The following is a 27,801-nucleotide window of genomic DNA, read 5'->3' as shown; positions in this document are numbered from 1 at the left end:
ACAGTGAAGTCAGCCAGAGCGTACTGCAAATTTGAGTGTGCCCACAAGGAGGCCCCTCCTCTCTGCCATCTCCAGTCCCAGCTGGGACACACCAGCTACCGGGCAGAGGTCGTGCCCACATGCAGCAAGGACATGGTATAGACAGATGGGCTAGGCTTCTGGGCATTCTTTTTGGCCCCAGCAAAGATGAGTTCATAGAAGCATGGTCAGAAAGGAAGCTGGGTAGAGGCCAGAGGCAAGTCCCTTCTTCGCAAGACAAGGCCCAATCACTTACCCCAGGACCTACAGGTGTGTTGCCTCTCTACCTTAACCCCAGGTGGCTCCTGAGCACTTGGACAAGGTGTTAGAGTTACTAAGAGTTCTGAGGACCAGGGTCATTCCTTCTGACTATCATGCCTGCCTCTAGCACTCGAGAAACAAACCCAGGCCTTATGACCCTATCCTGCTTGAGTCCATTTCCCTGCTCTCAGCCCAGCAGATCAGAAATGGCTATGGCTACAGTCACAGCTCCACTGCAGGCCCCAAGTCTGGGGAACCAACCATTGCTCTGGCTGCTTTTGGTCCCAAGGAGAATCAGGACCAAACCAGTACTTCGTACAGAAATGGAGGCATGAGACCCCATCAGGGAGACTGCAAGGAGACCCTTCCCAGCTTATCTTCCTGAACACAAACACCAAGCAAACCAGCAACACACAAGCTCAGTGCCATCCCTCTGCCACTCGCTGACCCTTGGCCTTAAATCCAACGGAATTTTTGCTGGAAGAGTCAGATGCTCAGGGAAGAGCAGGGCGAAGAGGACGAGACTTCCAAGGGACTGGTGGAACGGAATGGCTTCCACCCCCAAGTGGGAGCGGGGAAGTAAAGCCACTGAGCACGGGGAGCAAAGCATGGGGGACCAGACTGACAGCAGGGAGTCCAGTCCTGGCTCCGTTAGCACAGGCGCTTGTACGTGTAGATGTAGGCTTTGCAGCTGGGGCACGTGTGCGTCACATCCTTGAAGTCATTGATGAGGCAGGGGATCAAGCAACAGCCCAGATCACACCTGCATCAGAGACAAGGAGACATGGGGAAACCTGAAGAGAAGGTACCGAGGGCCGAGGCCTATTCCAGCGTGATGGTGGGTAGGCGAGGCCCCCACCCTGCAAGCACCCACACCACCTACCCCATGAAGCAGCAGAAGAAGCCCAGCACGAAGTTCATCAGGCCGATCTCATAGGAGATCTTGGTGGTGATGGCCTGCTGACAGTGGGGACACACCGTCTGCACAGGTGCGCCCTCAAAGATCTCTCCCTGCAGCACTGTCACCGTGGTGGCAGCTCCTGAAGGGACCAGGACTGTGGCTGTGTGGCCCCCAGGGCCAGGGTAGGGCCCTGGTGGGTAGGGCCCTGGCGGGTAGTAGCCCATGGGTGGATGGGGGCCTGGAGGAGGGTAGAAACCTGGAACGGCACAGGAGACAGAGCAAAGATGGGTCACTGGCTTGCCATCTGCCCCATGTGAGATGTAAGCACAAAGCCCCAAGGCCCCCAGGATGCAGGGTGAGGTCTCAGAGGCGCGGCCCTGGGCCAAAGTGACCATCCACATTCTCCCAGCCCTTCCTGGTCCCTGCCCCATGGAGACCAAGACAGAAAGGCTACTTGGCCCAGCCAGACATGCCAGAGTGCTGGGAACAAGGCCCCATCTCTCCTCTCCTTAGGCTCAGCTTGATGCGTTTGCTCCCTTGCCTCTGACACGCAGGGGACTGGACACTGTGCTCAAGGACCTCGACCACAGGAGGGAAACCCTTACTGCTCACCAGCCCCTCTCATACACACAGGATTCTCCTCCCCACCAGTCTCAGGTCCTGCACTGGAGTGCACGGACCAGTTCACCTGACCCGGGGCTGCCTGTGCAAGAGCCCTGGGCCCTTCACCGGCCTGAGCAATTCCTCTGAAGAGCAGCTGGGTGAGCAGGAGCCCAGGCCTCCACCATGGACCCAGGTCCCTGGCAAGCAGAGGTCCATGGCAAGCAGAGGCCCCTGTAGCACCCATGAGTCCTTAGCACCTACCACTGTCTGAGGGGCCTTCCCAGGAGCCAGCCTTGCTCCAGGCTCCTCTGGCTCGCCCACAGCACCTGCACAGCAGCACCTTGTTCTATGACATCTTCCCATGTCCACTGTCCATGCCACAATCAGCCCCCCTGCCCCTACAGTAAACACCCGCACAGACAGACCAGCCACCCGCACCAAAGGCTGGACAGCAGCCCAGGTGATGCACTGGGTGCTGGGCTGGGTGGACCTCTGCGTTCCCCTCAGATCCCTTCCCAACTTACCTGGAGGCATGTAGGTGCCATCTGCATTCACATGTGGGGGGATGAAGCCTGGCTGGGGCATTGGGTGACCTGGAGGCTCATAGGGTGGGGGGCCAATGTCTGCAGGGGGCAGCGACATGCCCGGTGGGGGCTGCATCACGGCTGGGGAGGTGCGGCCTGGACGGAGAGAGGCAAGGAGGGGAAGCTCAGAGGGCCCCAGCTGCCCTGTGGGTGGGAGGGCTGCTCCAGGCACTGGCTTCTAGCAGCTGGGACAGGCAAGGATGGGACCACCAGGAGTGCTGAACTCTACCTGGGGTGGGCGGGGCTCCACTTTTCTCCTCCAGAAGGGGGGCTGTGGGGCCTCCAGGATAAGGAGGGGGCGGCTCGTTTGACATCTTTGCTGCTTTTCCGGGACCTGAAGGGAAAACCCAGATGTGAGCTAAGCTCCCAGCCCCCCTACTAGGCAGTCGGGCGCTGGTGTGTGATGGGAGGCTGTTGCACAAGGTGTGTGACTGTCCTCAGAGCTGCCCCTGCTGAGCCCAAGCACACAGGGCCTATCATGGCTCTTCCTGCAGATGTTCCCTGCCCTGAGGCTCATGTCACTTTTTACTCTCCTCCACATAAATCTCTGTGCTCTGGGTGGAGCAGGGCTGATGGGCTGGGACCAATTCCTTTGGGAGAGTGGTCACTGGGCTCCATCTAGGTCCTGGAGATGCCTCACCATTGCTGGAAGTAACCCAGTCCAGAGCCACCAACCTCCACACCTCTCAAGAAGCTACCAACCTGTGGTCACCCGCACTTCCTGTGTGAAAGCCAGAGAGTGAGGGCAGCCCTGTGAGGAGGACAGCACCCAGGGAGGTGAGCACCCCACCAGTAGCTCAGGAACCTAATCTCAGGCTCTCCACAGGGCAGCCTGGCCACTGGTCCTCTCCTACTCAGGGAGCACCAGGTTGGCCTCTGTGCCGTGGGCACTGTGGCCTGCTTGTGAGAGGGGATCTTGGAGACTTCTTACCTCAAATCCCAGGTACTCAGCAGAGGTAGGCAGGTGAGGCTCCTTCCAATGCTGGCCTGGACAGATGCGCAGGGCTCTGGGGAGCTATTTCAAGGGGAGAACAACAGGCAGTACCCTCAGCACCGGGGCAGCGCTGGACCCAGGCACTTGGCCCCAACGCACCCACACTCCTGCCACCCCCCAGTGTTGCCCAACACAGCACCATTCTGCGTAGCTACCCAGTCAGTTCCCCCTTCCCCTTCTCATGGCTGCTCTCTCTTTGGGGCCATGGCTGGTCCTCTGCGTCCTCTCCCCACCAGGCCCAGACCAGACCCCAAAGATCCATACTCCCTGCAGTAAGGAGTGAGACCAAGGGCTTCTCTCCATGGCAGCGGCTCTCAGAGCCAGCTGTGCACCTCTTTGTTTTTGTTGGGGAGTGGATGGGGTGGGAAGGAAGAAGATGGTGTCGGTCAAGTGAAACACTTCCTCATTTCCTTCACAAGGTTCACTGAGCGCCTGCCACGGGGCACTGGAGGAGAAGCAGGGAAACCAGGCGACCTCCCTTTAGTAAGGCACTTTCTTTCACTCTATTCAGCATCATAAAAGGCTAAATATTAGTAGCATTTTGAAGTAGGACTCCTTTTTTTTTTTTTTAACTGAAATATAATATGAACTAGAAAAAAATCTAAACAGTGCAAAAAGATACACAGTGAAAGCAACTCTCCTAGAGTAGCTCCCTCCTAGAGCAGCTCCCTCCTAGAGCCCACCAGTGTTAAGTTCAGAACCATATGGGGATAGAGGGCCCCAAATAATCCTGCCAGGGGAGAGGGAGCCTGGAGTCCCTAAGTTTAAATGTTAAAAATTTAACAAATCAGTGGCAGGGCCAGAGGGACCAAGTCCAACCAACAAAAGACAAAAAAGATAAATTCTGTTTCATCAAAATTAAAAACTTGTATTTCAAAGGACACCATCAAGAAAATGGAAAGACAACCCACAGAATGGAGGGAAATTTTTACAAATCATGTATCTGCTAAACGACTTGTATTTAGAATATATAAAGAACTCTTCTAACAAATAAAAAGACAATCCAATTAAAAAATGGGCAAAGGATCTAAATAGACACTTCTCCAAAGATAAACAAATGCCCAATAAACACATGAAAAGAGGCTGAATATTGTTAGCCAAAAGGGAAATGCAAATCAAAACCCCAACGAGGTACCATTTTGTACCATTTCATAGCCACTAGCATAGCTAGAATGAAAAAGTAACAAATATTATGCAGAGAAACTGGAACCCTCACACACAGCTGTGGGTGGATGTGAAATGGTGCAGCTGCTTTGGGAAACAGTCTGGCAGTTCCTCAAAAGGTAAAAACAGAGTTATCACATGACCCAGTAATTCCGCTCCTAGATATATACCCAAGAAAACTGAAAACACATCCCACGAAAACTTATACAAGAATGTTTACAGCAGCATTACTCATAATAGCCAAAAAAGTATAAGAAACTCAAGTGTCCATCAACTGATAAATGGATAAACAAACTGTGGATATAGCTATAAAGTGGAATATTACTTGGCCATGAAAAGGAATGAAGTACTGACATGCAACAACCTGGATGAACCTTGAAAACGTTATGCTCAGTGAAAGAAACCAGACGCAAAGGACCACATGTTGTATGATCTTTATATGAAAAGTCCAGAAGAGGCAAATCCATAGAGAGAGAAAACAGATTAGTGGTTGCCAGGGGCTGGGGGGGCAGCAGGCAAAGAATGGTGAGTACAGAGTTTCCTTCTGGGGGTGATGAAAATGTTCTAAAGCTGACTAATGGTTGCACAGTTTCTGTGAATATACTGAAAACCACTGAATTGTACACTTTACATGGGGAAATCGTATGGTATGTGGATTATAATTAATAAAACTTATTAAAAAAACTGAAGGAAAACAAAATTGCCCAATCTCATCACCCTAATGCAGCCAGTCTCTCTGCATGTCCCTGCCAGTCTGTATGCACAAGCACCTCCATTTTTATATTGTAGTTGCTGTCGTGACCAACAGTTTTAAATCCTTTTAACACTGTGTCACATACATTTCCTCCATCTTGCAAGACCCCATGACCATCAATTTTAATACTCCCTAAAAGGGGCCCATCACTGTTTACTTGACCAATAGACATTTAGAATGCTACTTGTTACTTTCAGAAAAAAACGGGAACACATTTGGCTAATGCACTTGCCCTTTCTTGGATTATTTCCTTGCGCTAAACTTGCCAGAAGTGAGATTATTAGGTCAAAGGGTACAGACATTTTATGCCTTTTGTGAAGGATGCCGCCGATTTACAGTGCAAACTTTGGATACTACTGTTATCACTAATTTGTAATGTTAAAATGACACTTGCTTGCTTTTATTTCTTTGACCGCTATGAAGCAGAACATCTTCCCAAGTGTTTATAAATTATATACCCACTCTTGTGAGTTGCTACCTCTAATAATCCTTTGAAGACATGGCAGCCAAGAAAACATGAGACTTGTCTGAGGTCATGTGGCACATTAGAGGCAGAGCTGAGTCTAGTACCCTGGCATGACTCTCCCGCCCCCCAGCCCCTGCCTGCAGGTGAATTCCAACAGCACAGGGTCAAGAACAGGGAGCAGCAGAAGGTCCCTCCCAGGTGGGACTGGCTATGCGTGCTGGCCTTTGGGGCCCCTGCCCAGGCCACTGCCAGCCCACCAGGCCCTCTCCTAATGGGAGAAAAAGGCAGCCTTCCTCAAGAGGCTTCACTTGAGTCTGCGGGGGAAAAAAAACTCTGTAATACGCTGAGTCTGTTAGAACATGGGCTGGCACCTGCAACAGACTCCCATCCCTCGCCCACCTGGGATGCCTCTGGGGTGGCACCACCTTCCACCTCGAAGCCCTGGCTCACCAGGGAAGCAGCCGGGCCCTGAGATGCTCTAAGCAGGCTAGGAAGAAAAGCTTCCCTGCACTTGGTGAGTCACTTGAGCACCTTCAGGTTCTAAAAAGGAGGAACTAGCCTGGGTCCTCCAGGCGCCTCCATGTCCAGGGAGTGTGCGCACACACATACACCACCTCTGAGGATGCAGGTGTGGCCTGCCTTTTCATCAAAATCACTAGATCTAATTCTGTTGTCTCCTAGAGCACAAGAATTCTACTTCTGGAACTCCACCATCCTAATGATGGTACAAGCCCTGCACACAGGGCAGAGGCCTCCCCTTGGTGTCCACTCAACCCTGAGCTGTTCTCTGTACCTAGAGCAGGCACTGCCACAGGCCACATGGATGCCCGGAACGTGCACAGGGACACTTCCACTCCAGATGCTGACCACACAACCACCTGCTTCTCCTGCCCCTTCCTTTGGGCCACGGGGCCCTGCTGCTCCTCTCTGTCTCCTCCCCTCCGCTCCACATCCACACCCATCCTCCAACGGCCTTCCTGAACTGCAGCAGTGACTGGGGGGCAAGCCCCATCAACATGAAGGAGACAGGTTTATAAAAAATGGCTTGTGAAGATTTCCAGAATTCAAACTCCAGTTCCCCCAGCGCCTCTGAATAAAAAACTAAATATTCCCACAAAACTGTGTTATCTGAGATGTAATAAAAACTACAAGAATGCAATAATCATTTTAAAAAAGGTTCAAAAGCAAAGCAGTTTTCCAATAAAAATGCACACTGCTCAAATTAAGCTACAAATGCAAATATGGAATCTGAGACTGCAGCCCCAGAATCTGGCTGTTGAGCAGCAGCCAGAGCGTCGGTTACAAGAGGCTAAGGAAGGGGGCCGCGAGACCTGTGGGTTTGCAGTTCCCAACAGAGGAGAGGGAGGCCTGGGGTCCTGGGAGCTCAGTGAAGTCAATTTCGGCCCTGGAAACCCAAGACAGGCCTCTCAGCCTCCTGTTTAGATCTTGTAGCTATGAATTGTGAAGAAATAGGGGATTGTCTGAAAACTTTCACAAATCTACCATAAACCAAACAGGAGCTCCTCTGGGGGCCCAGAGGACTTTACACAGTACACCCCTTTACACCCTCTGGATTTTGTGGATGCAAAGGTATTACCTAGTCAAAATAATAATAAAATACAGATAAATTCTCTCAGAACAGAGTTAGAGATGCAGCTGACCGCTGAGCAAGTGGCCAGCCAACGAGGTGCTGACCCCCAGCGGCACAGGTGTGAGGGCACAGAAATGGGGCACCCAGGACATCACAGCTCAGAATCCACTCTGGCACAGGTTGCATGAGCACCTCGCTCATCCTGACTCATCCATGAGCGGCGGGGAAGAGGTGTTCTCAGTGAGCCAAAGCATATTAAATGAAAAGTAAAATTCTTAAATGAAGTCCTCATGTAACAGTGTAACAGTGCTGGCGACCTGTCAGAGGCTTAATGACGTGTAGCAACAGTCACATGCAACACAGGCCACGAGGGCAGTGTATTCTAGGAATATACTTCTCCTCCAAGTCTTGCAGGATTGCAGAAGTCCAAGAGACATTACTGAGTAAGGACCTAGAGAAGTAGTAATCCTGACAGCATCCTAAGAATCAGGTAACGTTCCCTGGGTGCTTGCTATCGGTGCTACACTGTGCTGCGTCCTGAACAAGTATTAACTCAGTCGTCAGACCAGGCGACAGGGCAGCCCTATTAGCACCTCCATTTTAGAGAAAGTAAACATGGCTCAGTTACACAGCTGGGTCCCGTGGCCTCGCAGTCACAGTTTTAAGTGTCTTCAGGGACTTCCTCTGAGCCTTAAATTCCTATTTATCTGTTTTCAGGCAAAATTTTGGGGATGCTGGGGAATTTCCACTTAGCCCTGGATAAAAGTGATGTGCTGCTGCCCCAGCCCCAACGGCCCCTATTTTAGGAGCCACTGGCCCTTGGGGAGGCAGAGCTAATTTCCAGAAGTTTGAGGTTTGGGCTGGAACTAAGTACCCAGAAATGTGTGCAGGGCAGAAGCTAGTTTACTGGATGGCATCCTGTCACAGGGGGCCTCAAGGATCAAACTGACAAAGGAGATCAACATCCCTTCACCTGCATTTTCAGGTTGAGGCCTGACCTGGAAGGAATGATCCTGACCTCTTCCAGGGCAGGGAGGCAGCGGGGGGTGGGTGGCTGATGAGTTAGAAGGCTCAAGGCTCTTGGGAAGCCTGCAGCTTCTCCACGATGTTCACTCTAATTCATATCCCAGGGCTGTTTCCTTCAGATCAGCAAGAAAACCTTGAGAATGGAAAGGGCCATGGCCTGCCACAGGGGACAGTGAGGCCCGAGGGAGGGTGTCCAGGAGAGGGAGGCCCTGAGTGGTCTCTGGGACCTCTACAGGGGAGATAGGAGAGGGCAGGCCTGCATGTGTCCCTTGAGGCCCAACCTGGCCCATGTGCCCACAACCAACACAGCCTAGCACCCACCATGCTTTTTACATAGGAGGGAATTATTCCAGTCACCCTAAAATGAGATGAAGCATGTCTCCACCTCTGTCTGTCTGTGAACCCACTGCCTACCCACTCCCCACTGCAATCTCATCACACCTTCCCGAGGGCAGCAGGTGCTGGGGGCTTCTGGAGGCAGGACACAGTTCTCTCAGGCACAGGGCCAGGCACTTTCTGCAAAGCCACAGCCACAGTTTCCCTCCTCAGCCCAGTGGAATCCTGAGTGCCACCTGCTGTTCTGGCTGGATAAGCAGCCACTGGAGAACCTGGGCCTTCTCAGTGCTCAGTGTGGATCCATTCCAGAGTGCAAACTTCTGCTCCACACCCTAGAGTTGGAAGCCCAACTTCAGCCCCCTCCATACATCTGTCTTCAGCCATGTTGCAGAGACTAATCAGGCTTCAGACACATGGAGCAGCTCTTCCTTCTCCTCTGGATGAGCTAGGAGGGGCCAGGTGAGGGTTTTGCCAGGCATGAGGATGGAAATGACATTCTGAGATGCCTGCTGTGGGTTTTAGGGTAGGGGACTATGAAACCAAGCAAAACTGCCTCACTGCCTCCCAACGGCCCCAACTCCAACCCCTCCAGGCCCTGTCTGCATCCAACACGATACTCTAAGCAGCCATAAGGAACGTGACAGCTCCAAGGAGAGAACACACAGTCTTCCAGCGTGGAGTCAGGACAGCAAAAACCCGAGACCCCACCCCTCCTCCCATTCGCTGAGGGGCAAGGATTTGCCTGCCAGTTATTGGAAAATAGGGCAAGCAGGGAAAGAGTGTGGAGCCCTGGAGTCAGACAGCCCTGGCCTTGTCCTGTGGGGAGTCACAGACCCTCCCTGAGCCTTGGTCTTCCTGGCGACCTGGGACTAAAACCCCAGGCCTGGCACATGCCCAGTATCTGGCAGACTCACTGTGCAAGGGAGGGGAACTCTTCAGGGTCAAAACACACATCTACTGGAGTGATGAATATGCTCTTCAATTACACAGTGGTCATGGTTGCACAACTCTGTGAACATACCAAAACCACTAAATTGTGCACTTTAAAAGGGTGGATTGTATGGTATGTGAATTATATCTCAAAAAAACAAAACCCACTCAGGTCTGGATATTTCTCTTTTTTTTTTTTTGCTGGGAAAGATTCGCCCTGAGCTAACATGTTGCCAATCTTCTTCTTTTTATGTGAGCTGCTGCCACATCATGGCTACTGACAGACAAGTGATGTGTTTCAGCACCTGGGGAACTGAACCTGGGCCACCAAAGCGGAGCACACCAAACTTTAACCACTAGGCCATCAGGGCCGGCCCTGGATATTTCTCTTTGTGTGCACGAATATAAGTGAAAGAGACAGAGAAGAAAGAACCCAGACCGAGATTGTTGCCCCTGGGATTGAAGCTTGGCACCCACAGTCAAGAGAGGCAAGGCTTTCCTTCATTATACTCTTTCTTTTTAAATAATGAGAAGGCATTTGTATATCTGCATAACTAAAAATAAAATTTTGAAAAGAATACAATTTTTGGACAGGTCAGTGACGGGCAGCTTTGATTCCTAGTGACAGAGGAAGAAGGACGAGGGCCTCCTGGTGTGCCAGTTTCAGCTACTCCCCTCTGGGTCTCCCCACTTCCCAGAGAGGAGTTAAAAGAACAAGACCTCTGGGCCCTGGGAAATGCCTCTCACAATCTGCTCTGCTCCCAACTATTCAGCATTCACTGCAGAGCACTGCTGTTGGTCCAGGGCCAAAGCTGGCCAAGTGGCAGCAGTGCAAGCTGGCCCACGCAGGATACACTCTTCACTGGCTACAGCAACTGCTGCAAACTTGATTCTGCAGGCTACACTGTCCTGCACACAGCCATAGGGGTGCCAACCCTGACCCCTTGGTCTCTTCCACCCCAGACAGGACCTGTTGAGGTAATACAGCAACACCCCCTTCCAGAGGAAAGCACAGAGGGCAGGGAGGGGCAGTCTGAAGCTGAAAGCCAACTGCGCACAGCAGACACTCCAGGAGGACTGACAAGGGGTGAGGGGGGATGAGGAAGGGATGGAGGGAGAGGACGGCGACCAGAAGAAGGACTCTCTGAGATGAGTTTCCCTGAGGGTCTGCTAGAGCAGCGGTTCTCAAACTTTTTGGTCTCAGGACCCCTTTACACTTGATTATTGAGGACTCCAAAAAGAGTTTGTTTTTGTGGGTTATATCTATCAATACTTACCATATTAGAAATCAAAAATGAGGAATTTAAAGTAATTGATTAAAAATAACAATAATAAACTCATTATATGTTAACATAAATACATTTTTAAAATAACTACTTTCCAAAACAAATTTAATGAGAAGACTGGCATTGTTTTACATTTTTGCAAACCTTTTTCGTGTCTGGCTTAAGAGAAGGCAGCTGGATTCTTGTATCTGCTTCTTCATCCAATCTGTTGTGATACCTTGTTTTGGGTGAAGTTGGTAAAGAAAATCCAGCTTCCTACAGATAAGTCGTTGGAAAAGGGAGGAGTATCGGAATAGTCTTTTCAGATAATTGTGGCTAGTCTTCGGTACTACACCCAAACTTGACAAGTAGTAGTTCAAAGTGCAATATGGAATTTGAATCCTTAACAATGAATTTATCCTACTGTTACATTGAAATTCCCTGGGCTACTCTGCATTTAGAATGGATCTTTTACACATGCCCAGTTTTGTAACATCATGCATGGGTCCTTTGGAAAATAGTGGTTCACGATTATGAACTCCGATTAGGCAGATCTAGCAGTGTTAACACATCTCATTATATAATATATCCCCCTCAGAAAAAATCACATTGTTAGTATCACCGCCAGTCTCATCATAAGTCTTTAACTATTGGGAAGCTGTCAAGCTCACAGCGGCAGATACAAGTTTTCCAAAATTCTAATGAATTTTCATTTGAAAGCACAAATTTTATCACTGGCAACAAACAGAATAACAAATTTATCATTGGCAACCTATACAAAAACAAAAGGTCAGTTGTTTTCCTTGAAGCAGCAGGCTCACTTTGCTCATTTTCAAGAAAATGTCTGCTAACTCCCCAAGTCTGAATGCCCATAGTGTGTGTATCAGTTACTCTTTTAATATGGAGCTCCACAAAAAAAGCTAGTTTAGCTCATGACTCAAACAACTGTACACGTGCTTTTCCTCGAGGCATCCATCATACGCCATATGTGTGCGTGCTTTACGTGCACCTCACAATTCATCCCTGAATGTGAAAAAGATGTGTACTCAAGGGTCAAGATTTAATAAAGTTAATAATTTTTACTGCTGTTTCTTAAATGAAACTGGCGTTTGTGGGCACACGTGTGTGTGGAGAACACAATTACAACAATGACTAGCACGGTTTGGTGCCACTGCCTTGAGTCGAGCTTAGCCCAGCAGTGGGTCCCTCCCCACTGCTTCCCTTCCCACCACCAATGTGAATGCCAACACAATGGAAAAAGGCAATACAACTCATAACATCTTAGTGTTGATATAAAAATGGTTCTGACCTTCAGCCCCCTAGAAGGTCTCAGGAAGCCTCCAAGAGACTGCACATCACCTTTCAAGAACCACTGTGCTAGAGGAACCCCCAGACTGTCAGAAGGTGGCTGGAGGCAGAGTAGGGTGAGGCAGCCAGAGGGACCAAGAGTCCAAGAGTGAGAGTGGACTGTCCTGCTGAGTCTCTGAGCCTGCTGTTGTTGCACCAAGGCCCTGCCCCAGGGATGTGCTTGCTGCAATGTGCAAGGCTTTAAAGGAAGCATCAGACTAGTTCAGACCCAGCTCAACCACTTCCTAGCTGGGTGATCTCACTGAGCCTCAGTTTCATTTGTAAATAGGAGTAGTCATGCCTACCTCTTGGGGTTGGAGCAAGGTTTAAAATAAACAGTGTATGCAAAATACCCAGAGCAGTAGCTCAGAGCCTAACACACAAGAACACGGAATAAATGTCGCCTGTTATTATCATCCTTTATTTTGAACAACTTCCAACAGGAAGGAAAACAAAACAGACACTGACTCCTTTGCCACGGCAGCTTCTGCTCCCACAATAGCAGGGAGCCTGGTGTTTGCTCCCCACAGAGTTCCAGGGACTCATAATCAAACCCAGCCCGAGCGGCTCAGCCCGGCAGAGTTCATCCACGGCACAGCTAAGTTGAGGCCACTTGCGCTGTGGGACTCCGGAGACAACTTTTGGAAAGGAAGAGATACAGATGGTCCCTGACTTATGATGATTCGACTTATGATTTTTGACTTTATGATGGTGTGAAAGCAACATGCATTCAGTTGAAACCACACTTCGAATTTTGAATTTTGATCCTTTCCCGGGCTAGCAAACACAGTGCGATCCTCTCCTGTGATGCTGGGCAGTGGCAGAGAGCTGCAGCTCCCAGTCAACCTCATGGTCACGAGGGTGAACAACTGATACCCTTACAACCATTCTGTACCCAGCCAGCCATTCCAGTTTTCACTTTCAGTACAGTATTCAATGAATTACATGAGATATCCATCACATTATTATAAAGTAGGCTTTGTGTTAGATGGTTTTGCCCAACTGTAGGCTAATGTAAGTGTTCTGAGCATGTTTAGGGTAGGCTAGGCTAAGCTATGATGTTCAGTAGGTTAGGTGTGTTAAATGCATTTTTGACGGTATTTTCAACTACAATGGGTTTATCTCAGGACATAAGCCCATCGTTAAGTCGAGGAAGATGTGTATTAGCAATCCTTCTAAAAGGCTCTCTCTCCTTACAGGTGGCTGCCTTGGAGGTCCATGGTCAGTAATGCCCCTGGGAAGGGCACTCCGCCCAGAGACCCTGGGCGTCCACCCAAGACCCTGGCGGTAGGGGGGTGGCTGGGTAGCAGGAGCTGCAAGGCCGCACTTCCCAGGGCCAGGCTGGCTTGCCCCCAGGAGCTCACCCTCTCAGCAGCCAAGGCACCAGGATGCCAGCTGGCCTCAGAGGGGCTCCTCTGTCCCCAGGAGGCAGGTTCCAGGCATCTGGCCAGGAGCAGGGCTTGGGGCTTTGCCTGGGAAACTGAAAGGCAGCTTTCTGCCTTGCCTACAGCCTCCCATCTGCTGAACAAAGGAGGCGCCCACTGCTCTGGGAGGGGCGGAGGCCCACGGTGAAAGCCAAACACTCTACTAGGTCCCCTGGGTCTCCCCAGGCTACCCAGAGGGCGAGGGGCGGGGAGCACACTCAGCCCCTGCCGAGCATGCAGGCCCAGTGGGACATGTCCCTTCCCATGGAAGCCTTGCCCACATGTGACTTCATCGTCCCTACCCCAGCTGCCCACCTTGGAGGTTGCATGAGAATTGAGACATGGATGTGAATAAGCCATAAAGGACCATGCAGCATGAGGTGTCCTTACACCTGGGGGACTTATTTGCTAGCAATGGCCAGTGACTCCCTGAGTAATGCCATGTACTGTCCTGTTCTCCCAAGTCCCCAGAGGTGGACTTAAGAACAGTATGTATTATAGCCACTTAACAGAGGCCCTAGGAAGAGGGTACGGTGGTTCCTCTGGGAATAACCACCTGTTTGTGCTGATAGTTGTGTAGCACCGACTCTGTGGCAGGTAGAGGCTGGGGAAGTGACAGGAGTGAGATGTGTGGTCCCTGCCTTCTGAAAGCTTACAATCGAGTGGGAGAGACAGGCATTATATAAGCACACCAAAACCCCCAAACCTAATTACACAGTGTGACCAAAGTCTAGGGCACTGTGAAAGTACAGAAAGATCGGACCCATTCTGGGGGTTAGGGAACATCTCTCCAAGCAAGCCAAGAGGAGTCGGAGTTAGAGACCAGCAGGCAAAGGAGGGGACGGGGGACAGCAGCAGGAAGGGTGAGTCAGAAGGCCTAAGGACGGAGGCTGCTCCTCCTGGGTGTGGACAGCAGCCTGGAACCCATGCCCAATCTTAGGACTCCTTCAGAGGGACCCGGTCCAAGGGGCTGCTTTACCAGAGCACAAAGACCGCGGATCCCCAGAGAGGATGTGGGCCAGCAGGCAGGACGAGGACCAGAGGGCCAGGCAGCCCACAGCACCCCTGCAGCAGCACCCTAACCCTTCTCCTCTGAGTGGTGCCCCCCCATCACCGATGGACTATATGACCCTGGACAAGTTACTTAATCTCTCTGAGCCTCAGTTTCCCCATCCAGACCACAGAATTCCATTTTTATTTGGGGCAGCAATGTCTTCGCTAAGACATTCCCAGCCTTTCTTGCAGTCACCTGCGACCATGTGACTAAGCTCTGGCCAATGAGTCATAAACAGAGTGATGTACAAACTTATGGGAAGGTGCTAAAAGGGGAGCCACCTCTGCCAGGAGATGGACCCTTTGTCCTCCTGCCTACTGCCTGGAATATGGATGTGACAGCTCCAGCAGCCATGTGTGACCATGAGGTGACCTTGGGAATGGAAGTCGTACTAAGGATGACCAAAGGTGCTCAGACCCTGAATGACCATGGAGACACCATTTCAGCACTGAACTGACCACCTCCCATATCTTCTGCGTGAGAGGGAAACAAAAAAACCCTGTTTTAGTTACTTTGTAACTACTTCATTTACTTAGTAAATGAAGTAAATGAAGCCAGACCTAACCCCAATAATCAAAGAGAAATAGAAGTGCTAGTTTTCCAGCAATTCTCAAATCCACTCTAGAATTTACTTGTGATTGGTAAATTTCCAGTAATTATTAACAAGGAAGGAAAACAAGTATCATTAAAAATATATAGTGCAGGGCCCGCCTGGTGGCATAGTGGTTAAGTTCATGCATTCCGCTTCAGCAGCCTGGGGTTCGCAGGTTCGGATCCTGGGCACAGACCTAAGCACCGCTCATCAAGCCATGCGATGGCAGGCGTCTCACATATAAAGTAGAGGAAGATGGGCATGGATGTTAATCCAGGGCTAATCTTAGCAAAAAAAAAAAAAGAGGACTGGCAACAGATGTTAGCTCAGGGCTAATCTTCCTCACCAAAAAAAAAAAAACAAAAAAACAACCATATATATATATTCCATTATGGAATTCCCAAAGATGGCCCTCTGTAGCTCATACCACCTCTGCCAGTGTGGAGGCCACAGGCTCGCTGAGCAGGCCCTCAAAATGCCAAGTTCTAGCACTGACAGGACTGGGAAATCCTGAATGCAGCCCATTTTCCATTTTCCTTATGATGGAGGCAGGACGAGAGATACAATTCCTCCCTCAGATAGCATCACTGGGGGCTGTGAACCATTTATTTTTACACTTGAACACGGATGTATCTAATGCCTTGGGAATTCTCAACACTTCAAAACAAGCTAAAGTTAAGACATGGAAAGGACCAGAAAGCAGATCTGGTTTTTCCGTCTGTCTGCTCTCCTCCCACCCAGCCCTGCATGCTCCTCCTTGATCAGTATCATGGCTCAATGGAGCTAACAGATCAGCCTAAGCCAATGGCCCCAGATGCCATCGCCTGTGCCCTTCCATGGGGAGGCTTGAGCCCTGATGTCACAGGCCAAGCTGGAAAGGCAGAATCCTCACGTACTGGTGCCCAGGCACTAGGTCCCACGCCAGCCATCTGGCCATCTAACTTTCCAGAGTCCCTGTTTTCTCATCTGTGAAATGACAGCAGTAGCCCCAGAGTTGTGATGAGGCATAAACAAGTTGTATATGAAGAGTACATAGCTCAGAGCCTGTCACACAGTGTTCAGTAAACACAAATAATTGTTTGTATTACTTGTATTTATGGAGATGCAAGCAGAGCATGAGAAAGGAAGTACTCAATAAGAAAGAAAAAAGAGAAAGAAAGAGAATACATTGGTTGCTCTTATCACAAGCAACATCAAAAGGCAAGACAGGACTCAAAGAAAGGTTTTAAATGAAAAGTGGTACGATTTCTAGGAACTGTGATGATGACAACAATAACTGTACAATTCACATGCAGAATTCTTGTCAAGCCCTGGCAAACCACTCTGCCCCCATGACAGGGCGTCAACAGCACCTCAGCCACAGCAGAGCAGGTAGTACGACTTTTCTGGAGGACAGTTTCGCTACCTGTACATTCTTTTCGACTCATAAATTCCATTTCGAAGCATTTGTCCTAGAGATAAATGAAAAAGTGAGCAAAGATTCACGTGCAAAAATGTTTACATGTATCAATGTCTTGATGTTCAACCAAAGGGACTGCTTACCAATCTGGTTTACTTACACAATGTAATTGTATTCGCCTCCCCCCCCCAAAATAATATACATCTATTTTTATTGACATCGAGAGATGGTCTTGATATAGCACTGAGTGAGAAGGAATGTAAAAGTAGTATGTATAGTGTGATTCTACTTTAAAAGTGTATATTTACATATATATTACACACCAAATGTTAGGAATGGTTTTCTCTGGGTAGTGAGATTTTGGATGATTTGTGTATATATAAACACACATACAGAAACTTTTTATTTATGTGTAGTTTCTAGTTTTTCTAGGATGGGCAGCTCCTTTGATTGATTCCTTCCTCAACATGTTCACCATAATTGTGTTAAATTTATGTGTACTGCTTCTTAGTCCAGAAGGGTGCCTCTGACTATAATCTAGTCTTGCCTATGAGAAAAGAAATGCTCCAAGTAGCAAACCCAAGGACTGGGCTGTTTGCTAGTTTTCCTCTCTCATAAGCTGGTGTTATGGTCTTTACATTGGTCTTGTATGAGTCTGGTAGCATAAATCAGTTCTCTACCGTAGGTCACCTCCCAGTGCTCCAGTAAAATTGCGGGTCTACATCTGTAAAGTTGGAACATAAAGGCCATCCAAGGTGGTTCTAGCCTCGGAGACCCTGCCTGGAGAGCCAGCAGGAGGTCACCTGGCAGAGGAGGGCAGGTAAGAAAATCCCAATAGACACGCTAAAATTGAGACTGATGAGGTTACTGGGCTTGCCCAAGGGCCGTAGCTGGAGCCAGCACTGGGAGTATAGCCCAGGCCTCCAACTTGTTGTCCAGAGATTTCCTTCAGCCCTTGGAGCTGCCGCCCAGGCAGAACGGGGCTTAGGAGCTTGGTTTCTGCGTGTTCTACTGTTGGCACAGGAGGAGAAAGCATGGACAGGAGGGGAACGAGGAGTAAAACAGATACAGCTGCAACCACCAGTGAATAAACAAGCCATCTGTACCTGTTGGGCAGGCAGGACTCGGTAACTACAAGGCTGACTAATTTTAGAAATGTGACGAGTCTAAAGAACCATCACTCAGGCAGTCAAAATGGAGCCCTGAAAAGAAAAAATCCTTACCTCTGCCTCGCAGAGCTGACACAGAACGGACAATCTTTGGATTGACTATTTTAATCAGTTATCTGAGATGAAGACATAGCATCTTGATCCAGGAAAAAGCAAGAGGCCGTTAAGTGCAGCCAAGCCACATAGCCACTACACGGTCACGGCCACCCAGCTGGAAGAGTCTTATTTCGGACACAAATGCCTGCTGGCCTTGCTGGCCCAGGAGAGGAGCTCAGCCTGCAGCAAGGCCTTGCCCAAGTCCCACCATTCCGTGGGGGGCAGCAAACCTCTACACTCCCAAGACGATGGCTTTGCCTTTCTGCCTTCACACGCTCAGAGTTCTTGTATATACCTGAATATATACTAGAGTCCCCTCATTTTCCCTAAGAACAGTGAGGGAGTGTCTCTGCATCATTTAAATCCCTCATATGACAGGGCCTTCTCTCCATTCTTTTAAACGAAGTCCTGCTGGGTGAAGAACATTAGCTGCAGTCAGTGCCAATGTGACATGCTTCTAGAGGTCACTTGGATGGAATCAGTCAAAAGAAAAAAGCCAAAAACCAGTAGACACGTAGCAGATTAGTAATCATTCCTGGGGTGAGACCCTATAATTGCAGTGGTAAACACCCTTTTAAAGAGCACACAGTAAGAACCTGTGTTACAGGACTGATGAAAAAACCCGGAGAAAATAGAACAGTCCAAGGATACACTCTCCAGTGGAAGCATCCCTGTAGCTAGGGGTGCTCAGATGACCTGGACCGACAATCTTATGGGGCTGGCATCTGTGACAAGGTCAAATGTCCACAAAGGTGAAAGGGAAGAGTGGAACAAAAGTGCTCTGGAAAATGGGAGTGGGGAACACATCTAATCAGTATTTTAGGGGCCGACCCAGTGGCATAGTGGTTAAGTTTGCGTGCTCCGCTTCGGTGGCCTGGGGTTCGCGGGTTTGGATCCCAGGCGCGGACCTACGCACCCCCATCCAGCCATGCTGTGGCAGGCGTCCCATATATAAAGTAGAGGAAGATGGCACAGATGTTAGCTCAGCGACAATCTTCCTCAAGCAAAAAGAGGAGGATTGGCAACAGATGTTAGCTCAGGGCCAATCTTCCTCACCCCAAAAGAAAAAAATATGTGTATATGTATGTGTCTGTGTGTGTGTGTGTGTGTGTGTCTGTGTCTGTGTGTGTGTATATATATAAAATCAGTATTTTAAATTACATGACATGAACATACAGCATATTGGAAGTTTAAATTCCTACCACTCTAAAAGGACATCTGACCCAAAGAGTTCACTTGTGCCAGTTGGGACAGAAGCACTATTCTGGATCTTCTCGGGAAAATGGGAGCTCATGTGGTACCTGAGGTTGCCTTACTTTTGGCTATGCATGTACTTCTCTACGATTCATACACCTAGAAACCACCTTCAGGCCTGAAATGTCACGAGAGATCATGAAGTCCAAAGTGTCAGCGGACAGACATTCATTTAGTCTTCAAACATTTACTAAGCAGCCACCACAGGCAGGACCGGGTGTGGGGTGGAGATAATGGTGGGCAAGAAACACAGTGCCCGCCCTAGGGCTGCACCCTGTCCGGGAGCCTGGCCCAGCTGCTGGGAGAGGAGTCCTGATTCACGCCCACTGCTCCTTCGACTGCACCTGTTCCAGCCCTTGCTCTTTCCTCACACATTCTCCAGAATGTTTCTCAAAATATGCTTGAGTGAGTTCTTATACTCCCAACAAAGTGCTTCGCACAGTGGAATTCCATCATAAGAGTTTACATGGCTTTCACTGCACCCAGAACAAAAAAAGAGAAATAAATGAAGTGAGCTGACCAGTGCCCCTGCCTTTCTGTTGGTGAGGGCAGGGCTCAGGAGGGGAAGGGGCCATGGAGGGTGCCTGCTGTCTCCTCTTGTAGCAAGTGCATCCGAGCTCCCAGCTCACAGGCAACTCCAGGACTTCACAGGGTGGTAGGACCATGAGGTCTCTGCTCTCTGCTCTACCAGCTGACTTTAGAACCTACCCACCGAATGTTCACTTGGGAATTCAACTCTGTATTCAAAACTGTAGTCCCTGCCCTTCAAGGAGTGATGAGCGCACACAGACCATGGTCCCTACGCCTCGGGACTTTACCAGCCACAGAAGGATGGGACAGCTGAAACGCAGACACAGCATGCAATTTTATTCAATACATAAACACTGAGCACACACTAGTGTGAGGCACTTTCCTAGGCCCTGAAGATGGGGCAACACCTGTCTTAATGGAGCTTACATTCCAGGGTGGGAGGGCTCTAAAACACAGAAACAGGTAAAATATATAGTGCATCAGACAGTGAGGCATGCCACAGAGGAACAAAGAGCAGGGAGGGGAGCGCTGCAGGGCTGCCATTTTAAGCAGGGAGGGTTTCTCTGAGCAGGGAATATTCAGGCAAAGATTGGATGGGGGTGAGGAGCAAGCCATGTGCACAGCTGTGGAAGAGAGGTCCAGGCAAGGAGAGGTTAAGTGCAGAGGCCTGGAGTGTGCCCACACAGCCTGGGGGCCGGTGCCCGGGGCAGAGTGGGTACTGGGAGAGTGCAAGGAGTTGAGGGCAGAGAGGCTGAGGGGGCAGCGAGGGGAGGTGGGCCAGGTCCTCTGGCCACTGAAGGACATCCACTTTTACTCTGAGTGAGATGGAAGGCTTCTCCACTTCCTGCACTACGCCTAGTGTACTAATGTGGGTCCCCAAAACTCCTGCTATCAACAGGCTGCTGTGGGGGGTGGGGAACCCTACAGTACTTGGCCCCCACCTCTAGCAGGCATGGTTTCTTTAAGGCCAGTCTGACTGGGGCCACAAGGAAATGGGTCACAATGTGTCCCGCAGGCTCCCCAGGCAAAGCAGATAAACACACTTGTAACCTGAGCTTCCCTTCATGGGGGCAGAAACTGAGGCTTGAGCCTCAGGCAGTACAGAATGCCTGGGAGTCCACGAGCTGAGAAGTGGTCCCAGCAGGCCTTCTCACCTGGGGCAGTGCAGAATTCTTCTAGTTCTAGGATAAGCCAGTTTCATTCAGCAAAGCCATCAGTACCCAAGTTTTTTTTCTTTCTTTTTTTCAAGTGACTACCTGTTTGAGAAGACTTAAGATTCTTGACTCCTTAATTCAGCCATTTCATGGGCCCTCTATGGAGGTCACGCACCTCATGGTCCCTGCCCTCAGGGAGCCAAAGAACCAGCTGGGAAACAAGCTCACACTTGAGAAGAATTTACAAAAGATACCCAGCAAAACCCAAATGAGAATCCATGCGAGTAAGTGCTCAGGTAGGGGAAGGGGCGGTCTGTGCGCTGGGGCACTAAGGAAGCTTCAGGGATCAGGTGGGCACTAGGCAGGCCCTCCAGGAAGGTGGGCAAGGGGTTCCAGGCCTGGGGCAACAGAGTCATTAAGAGCAGAGGGGAAACAGAAAGGTCTGGTCAAGGACCCAGCCTCCCTGGCCAGACTAGCAGCTCCTCAGAGGGCAGGGATAGTGTCTGGGGCAGGTCTCTCCACAGCCCCCCGCAGCACATCAGACATCAGCTGACTGGCTAGATGAGTAACACAGCCTGGCTGGTACTCTGAGCAGGAGCTCTCTTCCCCATCCCACAGGCCGTGTTTCAGTTAGCAGTACACCAGTCACCAAGATGGATGTCTGAGAGGCATTCCAGACTTTTCCTTGCCCCTTAAACCTTGACCTGTCTGCAAGTACTGTTAATGTCATGGTTCAAAAAGCTCGGATCCAGGGGCTGGCCTGGTGGCGCAAGCGGTTAAGTGCGAGCGCGCTCCGCTGCGGCGGGCCTGGGTTCGCTGGTTCGGATCCCGGGCAGGCACCGATGCACTGCTTGTCAAGCCATGCTGTGGCGGCGTCCCATATAAAGTGGAGGAAGATGGGCATGGATGTTAGCCCAGGGCCAGTCTTCCTCAGCAAAAAAGGAGGAGGATTGGCAGACGTTAGCACAGGGCTGATCTCCTCCCAAAAAAAAAAAAAAAAAAAAAAGCTCGGATCCACTATCTCATCTACTAGTAAAGGTTTAAGGGGAAAAGTCTGGACTTGGCCCAGTGTTCCAGATCTCTCTACCACACTACAACTCTAGCCACCCCTGACTGTAACTAATAACCCCTCTCCAAACAAACCAAACCCCAACCCTGTCCCCACCAGAGGACCTTTCCACAGACCCTTCCCTCAGCCTCCAAACCCTGTCCCACCCTCTTTCAAGCAAACCTGAGCCTTTCCTGTAATTTCCTGCCAGGGAATCCTTGTCCCTCACTCATTTCCCCAATGGAGAACACTGGGACTCTCCCACTGATATCCCTGGGACCCTGCTCAGCACCTGGCACAGGCTGGTTGAATAAGCGTGTCTGCGAAGTTTGGGGTTAACTCGACTAGTCTTTCTATGCTATTCCTAATCCAAATGCCCACCACCCACAGCCACTGGGCCAGAACACAACCTCAGCTGAGATGGAGTCCATTGGCTTCCTGATGAAAGTGACTTTGTTTATGGCCAAAAATCCAGACAGGAAGAAAACCCCTTTCTTGAGTCACGGTCAACAACACAAAGCAGTTTTCACGATGGGGCCGGGAGAGCCTACCTTTCCCTCAGCCTCGCTCTCTTCAGCCCCTGCTGTTTCAGGAGAGCTGGGTTCAGAGCCCTGCTCAGCCATTATTCTGCCATCATGGACAAGCCACTCAGTAACTCTGGCTGCTTCCTCAGCTGTGAGACACGAGCCCGGGCTACCTCCTGGGCTGCTGTGATGACAGAACACAGGTGAGAGCACTGCCTTTGTAGGGGGTACAAGGCACGTACGAAGGGCGTGCACTGCCACTGAAATCTCATTCCCTGTTGTTCCCCAACTTGTCAGGCTACTGCTCTTAACGTTAATTAGAACCGAGACAACCGGTTCACTTCTTCTTGAAGTAATGAGGGGTTAGGATTCTCCTCAAACCCCATGCAAGGAAACCCTTCCATGCTTCTCTACCGCTGTCCACCTTTCCTGGCCTCTATTTCTCCTTGAAGGAAAAGCGCAGACACTGGAACAGATGTGAATTCATACTGAATCAACACTTATGAACACATTATGTATCCAGCACATTCACAGTTTTTACTGGACCCTCACGACACCTCCTTGCGGTAAGAAGAGATGGAGCTGGGTCACCTAGTAGACAGACCACGCAGGGGCGCAGAGCACCCACAGATCAGGAGCACTAAAAAGGTGACGAGAAATGTTTTCTGGAAAAGTGATCTGACATTACCAAAAATGCATCTGAATGGCTTTCATGGAAAGAGAATGTCAGTGGACTCCCCTACCCTGCACTGCATGGGCTGTTCTTGTCTAACATTAGGGGACCTTCATCTTTTCAGCACTTACAGGGGATACAGGTCTTCATCTGGCCTGGTGTTGCTCTCCACCCATCACAGATGTGGCAAGTGAGGCTCTGGGAAGGCGAATGCCTTGTCACACAGCTTGGAAGTGAAAGGGCCTCCAGCGTGGTCTACCGAGTCTAGGCAGTACTGGTCCCAGGACCCCACCATTAGCGCCAGAGCCTGATGACTCACAGAGCAGGAGAGGGCGTGGGTCTGCTGGCTCAGGAATGACCAGACCTGCTTCTCCCTGGGCGGGCAGCCCTCTCAGGGGAGGGGCTCTGCCACGGCCACCAAGCCAGGCGCCCCCTCTCCTCTGCAGCACTAAATTGCAATGCAGCTTCTACCACCTCCCAGGAGACGTGTCTGGGAGAGTCCTGATTGTGCATAGATGAAGAGATGGAAACCTGCAGATTTCCATTCTGTGCACTCCATTTCCAAGTCCCCTTGTGGAGGCACAACAAACCTCACGCCACCACTGCTGGCCTGGCTCTCCCCTTCTCTCCTCCCTCTCCTCCCCACTAAGGGCCAACATTCTCTGCAGAGCTCCCAGTGCATGCTGTCTTCTCACCAGCATGACTGCCTTCTTCCACATGAGGACAGAAACATCAATCTAAGATGCCACGACTTTTAACTGCCACACTTCCCTGTGTCCTCTATGAGGAAAAATATGTCCATGCCCTTTGAATAGGGTTCCTGAAAGTGAAGATGAATTTTCATGGGACCTGTCTCTTCTCTCCCTCTCAGACAACTGAACAGGGTTAGGGCTTGGTGTTTGTAGCTACAGAACAAAGTATCTGGGCCCAAGGGACTCAAAGCCTGTCAACTGGGCTATGCAGCCCTGTCCCCCTCGAGCTGTAGAAAACATACCAAACCAGCAGGGTCAAACCAGGTGAGCTTATAGTGTAAAGAGCAGAAACAGAGCGTGCAAGCTGGTGACTTACAGTGATTATTGCCAACACGATCTGCTGAGGCAACCTGGCTGTCAAGACACATTCCATTAGCTCCCCCTCAAAACAGTTTTGTTCCCTGAAGCATTATTATATGTCACACATTCCATGTGTTTGCTCTTAGGGTAATTCTAGAACCATGGCCTGCTGTTTTCAAATCTTTGTAAGAGCCCATCCTACAGAAAAACCTCCAGCTCCTCAAAGATGGGAGACAGACAGAGAGACTTACAAATACCCAGGGCTTGTTAGTTAAAAAACAATAAGCAAGAAGAATTCTAAGACTACTTAATTATATACATAATTGACTATTTGGGAGAGAAAAAGACTGATATTTGCAACTAACTTTGACACATATAAACAAAAAAATAAGATGGACTGTTGGATGGTTAAGATTTGTGATAAAGGACAATAAAATGGTGTACATTCTAGGTGGTGTTCTATGAGCATTCCCTGTAAAATTTCTTCTAGTTTTCTAGTATGTTTGAAAATTTTCATAATTAAATGTTGGGGCAGAGGGCAAGGCAGAGCTGGCATGCCTCTCCCCAGCCAACTCTTAGATTAGCCCCGAGGGAAGAAACAAAGTACCAAGGAGAGAGATGACACTTGCCTAGGCACTGCCCTGCCCGGCAGCAGGCCCCAGAATAGGCACAAAACTGGTATAAATACTATGCGCCAGGTCCTCCATCCTCCTCACTTTAGGACAGAGGTTCTCAGCCCCAAGTGAGCCTGAGAATTATCTGGGGAGCTTATTAAATACGGAGTCCTGGACCACATCCCATAACTGCTGAATCAGAATCTCTGGGGGTGAGCCCCAGGAATCTGGCCCTTTTAACAAGGGCCCGGGTGATTCTGATGCAGAGGATTTTAGAAGAAACTTACACTCGCTCCTTACCTGACACCTGTTGAGAGGCCTCCCGAGAACATTTAGGGGAAAACAGAAACACACCCATAACCAAGACAAGTGCCCAAACCCGTGCTTGCATGACGCCGTGAGTTCAATTACACCAAGGTCCTCGATGGCATGAAGCTGGGCCCAAAGCCAGGCCGGGTCACCGCCTCCCCACCTGGCCCGGCGTGTGCGGCGAGAGAGGGCGCAGGGATTGACAGACGTCGGCGAGCGGAGCGGGTGGGGGTGAGGGAGAGCCGCGTGGGGCCCCTCGGGCCAGCCAAGGTCACCATGGAGCGCAGCAGGGGCTTCTTTGTCGCCGGGACCCTCCTACCGACCCCCTTTCCTTGAGGAAAAAGCCTCCGCAGAAAACCAGAGATGGTATTTCCCCAACCTCCCCTACAGAAGATGTGGGAGGTGTGATAAGCGGGACCCGAGGAACGGGCAGACAGCCGCGAGCACCGGGCCCCGGCGCCCGCCTGCCCGGACCTGGCTAAGCTGTCCCCCCAGCCCCGCGGGTGGCCGGCCAACCCAGCGACGGTACGACGTCAAAACCCCAAGGGCCGTTCTGGATCGCTTCAGCGTCCCGGGAAGAGGCGACGGGCCCGCTGCGCCGCCCCCGGGGTCCCTTTACCTCAAGAGGCCGGGCGCCCGGGGCCGAGCAAACGCCGAGACAGGCGGGGTGCAGGCGCTCCGAGGACGAAACCCTCAGCCCCGCGGGGCTTTGCGTGCACACCGCCCCCCACCCACCCAGAGGCCTCTGGGAGATGTAGTCCGTCCGTGCGCCCGAGGCACACTCTGGGGGCCCGAGGAACTACAGTGCCGGCATGCACCGCGCCCCGGGCGGGGGAGGGGAGGGAGCTCCGCGGTCCGAGGTCATTCCCTCCCTCGAGGGGCGCGAGCGCCCAGCCCCTCTTCGGGGGGCCCCCGGGCGGGCTCTGTGGGAAGCCGCCTCGAATGGCCGAAGCGACTCACCGTCCCCGCGGCACCCGCGCCGGCCGCAGCAGCAGGAACGGCCGATTCCGCAGCTCGCCGCCGCGCGTCTGTCAGAAGGAGGCGGGTAGGGTTTGGAGCGGGGCCGAAGCCTGTGGCGTCACGGCGAGGGGCGGGGCCTCGCCGTGGCACGTAACGAGCCCTGGTGACGTCAGGGGGAGCGGAGACGTCTCTGCCCACTGGGGCGCGGGGCCTGGTTCTCACTTGGAGCGTCTGGAGCGGGGGGGCAGGCGGCTGTTAGCTCTCCCTTCCGGCCCCGCCAGTACCAGGGCATCATTGGGGCGAGGCGCCTCTTCCTTCCTCCCCGCTGCATTTGAGTTTAGGCGCTGTCCATTCTGTGGACGTGCACAGAATGGAAAAGATTTGGTCGCGCGATGTGCACGTTTTCACCTGAGACTGAATAAGTCGACACTCTGCCTTCTTGTTTCAGCTCTCATACTGTAAACAAGTGTCCTTTTTGTGTGTGTTTAGTACGATGTTTTTCGCATTTTTGTGCTTTTGGTTGGCGATTTGGCTGTTTTAAGTGGCCCTTGAGCCTAGTGCTGAAGCGCTGTCCAGTGTTCCTAAGCACAAGAAGGCTGTGTGTTAGAAAAGCTTTGTCCAGGCAAAGAGTTACAGTGCTGTTGGCCTTGCGTTCAATGTTATGGAATCAACAATATATATTAAAGATGTCTTTAAACAGAAACGCTCATAAAACATGATTATGTATTGATTGGTTGATGCAAGTGTTGGGACCAGAGGCTGGCAGGAACCTTACCCTGTATTTGCCCTAGGGTTTGCAGCAAATTTATGGAACGTTACCACTAAAAATGAGACTCAACTGTCGGTGATTCAATTGACATTTTAAAGAATCATTCTGATTGCTGTGTGGAGAATGGTTTAGACCAAGAGAAGCAATTAGGAAGCTGGGAGACCAGCACATATGTAATTTAAACTTTTTCTACTATGTTAAAAAGGTGAGATTAATTTTACTAATATGTTTAATTTAACCCAATACATGCAAAATACTATTTCAATATAAAAAATTATCAATGAGATATTTTACATCCTTTTTTCCACACTAAGTCTTTGAAATCCAGTGTGTATTTTAATACTTACAGCACTCCTCAATTTGGACCAGCTACGTTTCAGGGGCTCAATAGCCGTATGTGGCTCGTGGCTACCGTATTGGACAGTGCAGGTGAAGAACATTTATTCATTTACTCATTCAGCCAAGCAAGGCCTTGTTCTAGGCCTGGAGATCCACAGAATGGAAAAAAGCCCAGTCTCAGTTCTTAGAGGGCACACACTCCAGCTAGGGAGACCAATATCACAGCTTGTGTTGAAGACGTCAAAACAAACCTTGAGAGATTGAGGAGGGAGCACCCAGAGAAGGAAGATGACATTGAGAGGAAAGGAGATGAACATTGAATTTGGAACTTGAAGGATGTATAGGAGTTCCCCAGGTGAAAGAAGTGGGGAAGGACACTCCAAGCAGTGAGAACTGCTTGTGCAAAGTCTCAGAGAAATGACATACGGAGTGTCTCTGGGGAAATGCAAGCAGTTCTTCGTGGCTGGATAGTAGAGTATGAAATGGAAGCGTAGCAGGTGGGGAAAAATGAGGGTCTTATAGCCCAGTCTGTGGAATGTAGAATTTATCCTGTTTGGTAGTAATGGGGAATATTGACCAGATCTGTGTTTTAGACAGGTC

At 50.4% G+C, this 27,801-nt stretch overlaps 1 protein-coding gene across 4 annotated transcripts; it reads right to left on the bottom strand.

The window, feature by feature from the left end:
• Positions 1–8: 8 nt before the first annotated feature.
• CDIP1 (cell death inducing p53 target 1) lies at positions 9–25,851 on the bottom strand. 4 transcript variants are annotated; one of them, XM_058570148.1, is made up of 6 exons: positions 25,753–25,851; positions 3,299–3,382; positions 2,597–2,701; positions 2,308–2,463; positions 1,163–1,436; positions 9–1,042 (listed from the first exon to the last, which is right to left on the bottom strand). In XM_058570148.1, the coding sequence occupies exons 3-6, from the start codon at positions 2,679–2,681 to the stop codon at positions 931–933; spliced, it is 627 nt and encodes a 208-aa protein (XP_058426131.1). In that variant the 5' UTR covers positions 2,682–2,701; positions 3,299–3,382; positions 25,753–25,851; the 3' UTR covers positions 9–930. The 4 variants fall into 4 exon arrangements, with proteins under 4 accessions (XP_058426131.1, XP_058426132.1, XP_058426133.1 ...); XM_058570149.1 differs by lacking the exon at positions 25,753–25,851 and adding an exon at positions 3,517–3,853; XM_058570150.1 differs by lacking the exon at positions 25,753–25,851 and adding an exon at positions 3,626–3,853.
• Between the last annotated feature and the right edge of the window lie 1,950 nt (positions 25,852–27,801).

The sequence above is a fragment of the Diceros bicornis genome, chromosome 26 (genome assembly GCF_020826845.1).
Source record: "Diceros bicornis minor isolate mBicDic1 chromosome 26, mDicBic1.mat.cur, whole genome shotgun sequence".
Classification (NCBI taxonomy): domain Eukaryota; kingdom Metazoa; phylum Chordata; class Mammalia; order Perissodactyla; family Rhinocerotidae; genus Diceros; species Diceros bicornis.
This window is presented reverse-complemented; position numbering and strand designations above follow the sequence as displayed.